General features: G+C 37.0%; 1 protein-coding gene across 1 annotated transcript in view; it reads left to right on the top strand.

Annotated features, from left to right (window-relative positions):
- GREB1 (growth regulating estrogen receptor binding 1) overlaps positions 1 to 9,258 on the top strand; it is a 160,277-nt gene extending 151,019 nt beyond the window's left edge. The window contains exons 29-31 of the mRNA XM_044659545.1: positions 3,750 to 3,950; positions 4,938 to 5,076; positions 9,095 to 9,258. Coding sequence (XP_044515480.1) covers positions 3,750 to 3,950; positions 4,938 to 5,076; positions 9,095 to 9,258 — 504 coding nt within the window. The remainder of the gene's footprint in view (positions 1 to 3,749; positions 3,951 to 4,937; positions 5,077 to 9,094) is intronic.
- Positions 9,259 to 9,513: the final 255 nt, after the last annotated feature.

Below are 9,513 nucleotides of genomic sequence, written 5' to 3' on the forward strand. Positions count from 1 at the left end.
ATATTGTACTTTCCCATTTTTGTAAAAATTTTGAGAATTATGTATATATATATACACAATTCTCAAATTTTTTTTCAAATATCTCAAGATTATACTTGATAGAAATGAGAGAAACATGTTTTGGTCAGGGTTTCTGGCCAAGATGTCTGCATTGATTCCAGCAAAGGCATATTATATATTAGACTTTCCTCAAATCTATCAGAGCAGTCTGTAGTCATTCCTTCATCTTGTCATTCCCTAATCTATCTGGTCAGAAATGAAAATGAGGATCATTTGACATAATTTCTGTTTTGTTTTACTTATGGCTTGTTTTTCCAGCTTCATTATGATCATTGATTCACTTTCTAAGTGCTCTTAATCATCTCTTTTTTTAATTTATAAAAAACCCTTACCTTCCATCTTAGAATCAGTATTGTATATTGGTTCTAAGGCAGAAGAGCGGTAAGGGTTAGGCAATGGGGGTTAAGTGTTGCCCAGGATCACACAGCTAGGAAGATTCTGAGGCCAGATTTGAACCCAGAACCTCCCTTCTCTGGGCCTGGCTCTCAATCCCCTTAGTCACCCAGCTGTCCCCTCAATCATCTTTAAACTTTTTTTGCTAGCTATCATACTTTCACATCTTAAGGTTTACTGAGAAAATAGAGGCCATCAGAGTTGGTCTAACTCTTTTGTCTCTGATCAGGAAGTGATCCTTCTGGCCTCCAATACCATCTCCTTGACACAGTGTTTTAGTTCTATTCTCTCCCATCTTCTCTGGCAGATTTCCCTGACACCCACCCTCTTTTTATCTCCTTTAGTTTTCAGTTTCTCCCTCTCTACATTTTCTTTCCCTGTTGTCAACAAACATGCCCAAGTTGCTAATTCTTCACAAACCCTCTTTTGACTAATTGCCAATCAAGTTATTATTCTATATTTTTCATTCCCTTTACTCAAGCAAATTCCTAGAAAAAGCTGTCTGTTCTCCTTGTTCTCTCCTTCTACTCCCTTCTCATTACCCCCCACCCCCCCAGTATAGCTTCTGACCTCATTTGTCAACTGCAATGGTCCTCTCCAAAATTACATGATCTCTTATTTGCCAGAATGGTATCCTTTTCTCAATCTTGATCTTTCTTGACATTTCTACATTTATTTGACACTTTTGACAACTTCTTATTCCTAGATACCTTGTACTTATGAGGTTTTCATGACACTATTCTTCTCTCTTGGTTCTCTTCCAGTCTCTCTGACCACTCCTCATTCTTTTTTGCAGGATCATTCATAACATTCCCCTTCACTCCAAGTAAAACCCAAAGCTTTGCTCTGGGTCTTCTCTCTCTACTCTCACTCACTTGATGACCTTACCAGATGACATAGATTTAATTATTTTTTCTATGTTAATGACTCTCAGATTTTTATTTCTATCCCTAGCTCTTGTCCTGAGTTTTAGTCCTATGGTAATTAATGGCCTACAGGATATTTTGAAGTATTAAATATCCCATAAACAATCTGTCCAAAATTGAACTCAGGATGAGTTCATGGCTTAAAATTTAAGCCTTAAATAAAGTGCCCCAAGCCTGCTCCTCTTCTAAATTTATTATAGTTCTGTCAAGGGCACCACCATCCTTTCAGTTGCTAAGTTTTGTAAACTCAGTGTCTTTTTCCACTCTACATTCTCCTTTGCCCTCATATATAAATGAAATATTGCCATTTCTACCTTTAAAGCGTCTCTCATAGTTATTTCCTACTTTTCATCCAGATGCCCAGCCACCCCAGTTCAGATTCCTAATTCCCTTTTGTTCTTTTTATCAAGTTTACTTCATTACCTGGGACATCCCTTTTTACTTCTGCCTCTTAGAGTCATTTTTTGTTAAGTCATTTTTCGGTCTTATCATATTCTTCATGACCCCATTAGGAGTTTTCTTGGTAAAGATACTGAAATGGTTTGCCATTTTCTTTTTCAACTCATTTTGTAGATGAGGAACTGGGGTTATGTGACTTGCTTAGGGTCTCACAGGTAGCTAGAGTTGGAGGTGGATTTGAACTCATAAAGACGAGTCTTCCTGATTCCAAGACTTATGCTCCATCTACTGTACGGTCAAGCTCAGCTCAAGTGCTGCCTTTTGTGTGAAGCCTTTTCATAGTCCCTCAGTGGCTAGTACCTTCCCCCTATAATTACCTTGTATTTATTTTTATGCATCTTATATATGTCTATATAACAACAGTAACTAACCTATAGAGCTTTATTATCAACCCCATTTTACATGTGAGAAAACTGAGGCTGAGAGAAGTTAATTGACTTGCTCAGAGTCTCACAACTATTAAGTTTGATGCTAAATTCAAACTCAGGGTTTCTTGATTCCAAGACCTACATTATGTACTGCACTACTTGGCTGCCTATATTATATGTGTGTAGGTTGTCTGTCTTGCTAAATGTAAGCTCATCTATGGTTCAAAGTGTTTTCTTATTTTCTTTTAATCTCCAGCATTTAGTATAAATGTGTGGCATGTAGAAATTACTTAATAAATGCTAGATGATTGCTTCTGGTTTATTTTATGGGAAGAAGGTAAAAATGTATGAGATTCAGTTCCTTATTAGTGTTTATTGGACAAATATTTTAAACTTAAAATACTAGTAGTAAAGTCAAAGTTTGTAGATTGTCTAAAGAAAAAAAATGTTCTTTTTCCAGTCCTCTTTTCCACTGATAAGGCAAAGGGGATCATAAAGGCCTAAGGGTTATTTTGTATTTTTGTCTTTCTTTTATGACAAAGAAAGCATTTGATGGAAAAATTTTGTTTTCACAAGCAAATAAAAGTAAAGTCATCAGCAAACCTCTTACAATGTATGTTTCCTGAAAAGTTAAGCCAAGTAGACGAAAGAATGATTTTGATTCATAATACATACCTCTTTACAATCATAGTTTTGCTATTTGCAAAAATAAAAGGACACATACTTTTAACTTTAATATGTTATTGCCTGCTTTTGTTGTATCCCACCTAAGCTTTATTGCTATTTGATGCTGTCTTCATTGAAAGACTTAATGTCTTATTCTTTTGTCTCTGCTTTCTTCATCACTTCATATAAGTTTCTGCCTGTTTCTTTGACTTCACATTATTCCCTATGGTCCAATAATATTCTACTATATTCATATATTACAATTCGCCTAACCATTTTCTTTTTTTTTGGCACATAGTTTGTTTCTCACTCTTGTTATTACAAATGATACTGCTGTGAATATTTCTGTACAGATGGCTCTTTTCTTGCAGCCAATAAACTCCTTGGGGTGCAAACCCAATAGTGAGATTGCTGGGCCAAAGGGCATTAGAAATTTTTACTTTTATTACATGACTCAAATTTCATTTTAATAACAGATCAATTCATATTACTATTCACAGTGATAGGAGTACTTATTGTCACACTGCCTCTCCAACATCAACATATTTCCATCTTTGCCATCCACCTTTCTTTTTTAACTTGAAACATTCTTTTGTACTGTTAACTTTGTATAAATTTCTCTCCCAACCCTTCCACTGCAAGAATCTAAGCTTAAAATCAAGGACTGTCATTTATTAATCTCTTTATCCTTGGCACTAAGTATCATGTTTTCTGCACATACATGATAACATCTCTGCCTCTGGGTTTCATCATAAAAATGAGAGGATTGGATTAGATGATATATAATTGTGTTATCAACTTTAAATCCTATGAGCCTTATCCTAATAAGTATGCAAAAACAATTGTTTCATTTGACTGTTATTTTGTTTTTATGTAGGTGTCTGATAACCTAGTGTCTATTGCACCTTCTCAGTACATCTGTGCCCCGGATAGCAAGCACACTTTCCTTGCAGCTCCTGCCCAGCTTCTACTTGAAAAATTCCTCCAGTACCACAGCCATCGTTTCTTCCCTCTGTCATTGAAGAATTATGGCCACCCTGTGCTGTCTGTTGATTGTTACCTTAATCTGGGACCTCAGGTAATTTTTAAACAAGTATCGAGTACATCTCTCATAGGATGGTCAACAAGAGGTGAATAAATCTGAATAATTTTATAGGATGTAAGTTTGGAAGGGGCACTTCAACTTTCTAGATGAGTGAGGACAGATAGATAAATAGATGGAACATCTGGTGAAGTGGATAGGTACTGTCTTTGCCAAGAAAATCCCAAATGGGGTCACAGAGTAGGACATGCCTGAAAATGACTGAACAACAGCAACAACATGTTTAAGAAACTGTGCTAGGCAGCAAGGCTACAAATATCTTTAAGGAGCTTACATTATAACGGGGGAAGACAGACTCTAAAAGGGAGCTAGAAGGGGCTCTGGGATATTCCTATAGCAACATGGCTTAGAAATGGCCTGAAATAAGAGTTGAAGTTTAGATCCCAAACATGATAAGGCCAGAGTTTGCCCAAGGTGGCTTTAGAGATGGAGAATAAGGTTCTCATGGAGATAAAGTGGAAATGATGACTTGAGTGGAATTGGTATGGCATGGAAAGGGCCAGGAATTGTGATGGAGATCTTGTGAGAAAGGTAAGGCCAAAGTTGGCCTAATACAACCCAGAGTGTTTCAAGGGGTGGAATCCAAGGTTCTATTGAAAATAGACTATGTTTTTAATCCATCTAATATCCTCAGAAATTAATATGGTTTCACAAAAGCAGTATGACATAGTTAGAAGATTGACCTGAGAGTCAGCCCAAGTTGAAATTCTAGCTCTTTTGTTGTTGTAATCTTGGGCAAGTCATTTAACTTCTCAGAGACTCAGTTTCCTCATCTGTAAAATGGGGATAAATATACTTCAACTATCTGCTTCAGAGGGATGTAGGATAACATGCCATTCAAACGTTTAAAGCTTTTAAAATGTTAAACATATGTAACATAGTTATTCTGATCACGTGTGTGTACATTGCTGAATGTCCTAAGGAAAGTTTTTTTTTTCTCCTCTCTGCTTCTTCCTTTTTCAGGTCGCTGTTTGTTATGTGAGCTCCAGGCCTCATTCTTTAAATATCAGCTGCTCAGATTTGCTGTTTAGTGGGCTCCTGTTATACCTCTGTGACTCCTTTGTGGTTGCTAGCTTTTTGAAAAAGTTTCATTTTCTGAAAGGTAAGTTACAATACATTAAAAAGAATGGTTGCACAATCTGCCAAAAGGGATATCAGAGATTAATTCGTTCAACTGTTTATTAAATGCCTGCTTTGCTAGTTGCTGGTGAAGTGACATACAAATCAACTGTTTCCTCTTCTTGAATGGCTCTAATAGTCTATGAGTGGGGATCCATAAATATAGAAATGATAGGGATATAATAAAGTATTAACTATCAGTAGCAGGGGAGATGATTGATGGAGTGACTGATCAGTTTGTTTCCTATTGTACTTTATGAGATTATGCAGTTTGGACTTTGGTTGAAAGGAATGCTTCTCAATATAGTGGGCTAACATGCCCTAACCCCTGGATGAGAGGAATTCTAGAAACTCCTCTGATTAGTTCTCAATTCCTGGGGCTGTATCCTAGATGACTGATGACTAAGCTTTAGGGGGAACAGTTCATTACTCACCAATTATGCTGAATGCATAATTATTCCCTTTTTCTATATGTGGTCATTGTAAAATAGAGTTGAGTATGGTAAGGGTACATACAGTACAAATCCATAGTCTTGTGAAGCTTGAGAAAGAAGAGGTCATTTTTTGGGAAGATTTAGGGAAGTTTCCCTAGAAAAGGTAGCAATTGAGTAGGGCTTTGAAGAGATAAAGAATAGTTAGAGAAGTAGAGGAGAAGTTAGGAAGAGAAACAAAAGCTAAAGAGAAGAAGAAATATCAAGGAAGATGGTAATCAACAATGTTGAATGCTCCAGAGAAGGACAAGTTAAGACAGCAAGTCATGTTTAATAAATTTAATAAATGTTTACTATGTACCAGGCACTATGCTAAATAGTAGAGATAAAAAGATAAGCAAAAAGAAATATAGTTACTATCCTCAAGGAACTTTTGCCCTAATTGTGGAAGATAACATATAAAAGGATAAAAAATTAAGATTGTGGGTGGGGCAGAGCCTAAAAAGTGAAAGATAACTGGTGTGGACCACTCCTCATAATGGAGGTTCTAGGAAGAACTTACCAATGGGGAGAAGGGACCCTAGGGATGAAAGAAAGCAGCTGAAAAATGAGGCAATAAGGATGTCAATGGGAGTTTCTGAGAGGATAGTTTCTGTAGAGTGGTGAGGTCAGAAGCCAGATTGAAATGGTGAAAGGGTTGTAGAGAAGTAAATAGTTTGTAAGGAAGTAGAGACACTGAGTGCAGGCTACTTTTTTTTAGAAGTTCTGGGGAGGGACAATAATTGCTATAGTTATTCACAAAAGCTGTATCTCTTATTGAAATGCTCTGCATCAGAGAATGGGTGAGGGAGGAAGTGAAGTTTTGTCTTTTTTTGGGGAGGGAGGAGAAAAAGGGGCCCACCCTCTCTTAAATCATATCACTATACCATGCAGATTATCATCTATTCCACTCATGTGTAAGGGCAGTCATGGCCAGAATGAGTGCCAGAATGGGATAGGATGGTTGTAAAAGCAGTGTAGTGGGAAGTGAATTTAGTTGACAGGAAGGAAGGAAGGTAGGAAGAAACAAACAAACAAACAAACAGTTCTATGTGAAAAGGGAGCTGAGGTAATAGCAGGATCAAGGAAAGGATTTTTTACCTTAAATACTAGGCTCAGAACTATGATTTCACTGATAAAGAGAACTCCTCAATGAATTACCTGGACTACTGAGAGATTAAGTAGCTTGCCTGTGGTTATATGTTATATTATGTATCAATTATACATATGATGCTATATATGATATATTATTACATATTTATTCGATGAAAGATTCGAATTCGCCTTGAAGCCAGATCTTTATTCATTATACTGCCTCTTTTTTTAAGAATTAGATTGAGAAGTGGAAGGAATTTAGAGCTCATTATGTGAAGGAGCCAGTGGCAAATGTTAAAAGTGTACAGAGGCAGTTAGGAGCAGAGATCGGTGATGGAGCAAGTCCCTGGAGAAGATGAAATTCAGAGAATATGTGAAGAAGTGAGCCCTGCTTCAGGGACAGGAAGGAAGAGAAGGGAAAGCAGGTTGATACATTGAGGTAAAGAGGAAGGAATGCCCTTTGCTAGACATTAGATTAGACACAAAGATGAATATGACAATCACAGATTTCAAAGGCTGCTTGGTCTAGTTGGGGAGATAGGATATGTCTATAAAAAGATCATTACCTAACTCTTACAGGTTTTACAGAATATCTTATTCTTTATGTTTACTTGGTTATTTGCTGTATCTTAAAATTTATAATAAAAAATTTTAAGTAGTTAATGAATGATATAAACCAGCAGATACTAAGCACTAAAAGATGACTACAGAGAATGAAGGCTATATGACAGCAGGTGGAAGAACTCACTTTTAGCTAGAATCATTAAAGAGGGTCACAAGGAGGAGGTAGTTTTGGAACTGAACTCTGAAGAATGGGTAGAAGTAGAAGGATACATAAATGATGAATGTGGCTATGTATCTATGTACACATGTGTATTTATACTTGTGTATACGTTCACACAACCACACATATCTAGGTTGACATGAGTTGTGTGTATGTATATACCTTCATACATGCAGACACATATACATACATACCCACATCTATGCATATATTTTTTATCTTGCTCTTTTTCTGTAATTACAGAGAGAGAGGAGAGAGAAAGAGTGAGACAGACAGACAGACAGACAGACTGACAGATAGACAGACCCAGGAAGAATTGTGTTCAAGTCCTGCCTTTGACAGTTAGGCTACAATGACCCTGGGCAAGCTTCTTAATCTCTTAGAGTTCTAGGTAATGCTGGAAGATTATACATTGTAGAGAAGGTGCTAAGCTGCCATTAGTAGGAGTATCCTCTCATGGGAATACCTTATACTAATGAACTCTCAGGTCCATCCGTCCTATGGCTATATATATATATATATATATATGGGTCAGGAGGGCTGGGTGACTGGAAAATTGTGTAGGGTTGTCCATGTTCTTCCCTTTTTTGTCTCTTCCTAGTTCCCTTTCTACCTGATTTTTTTCTGTCTCCATGCTATATCCTGCAATGGATCACTAGCACTTCACCCATCATATGCCTTTTCAAAAGATTTTTAAAATGGTATCTATAGGCGTAAGCTTTTGTCCCTTTTCATCTTGTCCAAATGAATAATTTCCAATGATTGAAAACCATCCCTCATCCTATGTCTTTTATTGATCTGAAGAGTATAGAGGCCTTGTTCAAAACTAGTCCTGATTAACCTATTCATAAAATGTTTTTAACTAACAAAAAGTAATTTATTTTAATTGGAGATGGGATAATCATTGAGTCCTGCCTTTACAATTAGGTCAGGCCACAATTGTCATTTTCACACATACTTGTTTCTGTAACAAGATATAAGGAGGAAAAAACGATGGACTTGGGAGACCTGCTATTTTCAAATCCTGACTCTGTGACCCTGAGCAAGTAACTTAAATTTTCCAAGATTGTTTCCTCATTTATAAAAGGATGTCAGCAATACTTATCCTACATGGGATTTTAAGGAAACATTTTTCAATAAATCATATGTAACCTCCTGATGCAATAATACAATAGACATTTCCTCTTCTGTTGCTTTGGTGAGTTTATTTTAGACAAAAAAAATTATGGGTACAATTATAATTACTCTGAGTTCCCATTTGGGAAATTCCCAACATTTAGGCAGAAGAATGGTTTTCTATCTTTAATTAACTCTTGACCTCTTTGTGGTTGAAACAAATTCAGGTTACCAGAAACTTTTGGATAATGAAGCAGCGGATTATTTTATAATAGCTATTGATAGGTGGGTAGGGTAGAGTGTGATAGGGGGAGGAGGAGTTGGGGAAAGAGTACATCTTTTTTTTTTGAATTTCCCCCTAGTCCTTGAAGAAGGTATATACAAATGGTGGTCAAAGTTCCAAGTTCCAATCTTTGCTCTGTAATTCCTGGAGTCTTGGGGGGTGGGGGGAGGAGTCCATTCAAAGCTGAAACAGTATGAAAATGTGAGATCATATTTATTTATTTGTTTTTATTATTATTTTCTCATTTTTGTAGGTGCCACCTTATGTGTCATCTGTCAGGATCGCAACTCACTCCGTCAGACAGTTGTCCGCCTGGAGTTGGAAGATGAGTGGCAGTTCAGGCTTCGGGATGAGTTCCAGACAGCCAATGCCAAAGAAGACAGGCCACTTTTCTTCCTGACTGGCCGGCACATTTGAAAGAAACAATTCAATTTTTTTGAAAGAGCAGATACTTCAGAGAGCCTTCCTGCCAATATGACTGAAAGAAGCCATAGCACATCAGAGCTATAAAATGACTTTAGAGCTCATTGGTCTGCTCCACTCATTTTATACGTGGTAGGGCTAACAATCTAAATGAGTTTGGCGATTTGTCTTTGGTCACGTAGTGACTTGTTAGCTGAGCAGGAAACCCAGGCCTTTGGAATGCCTACTTCACAGGGAAGCTTCTGCAAA

The sequence above is a fragment of the Gracilinanus agilis genome, chromosome 2 (assembly GCF_016433145.1).
Source record: "Gracilinanus agilis isolate LMUSP501 chromosome 2, AgileGrace, whole genome shotgun sequence".
Taxonomy (NCBI): Eukaryota; Metazoa; Chordata; class Mammalia; order Didelphimorphia; family Didelphidae; genus Gracilinanus; species Gracilinanus agilis.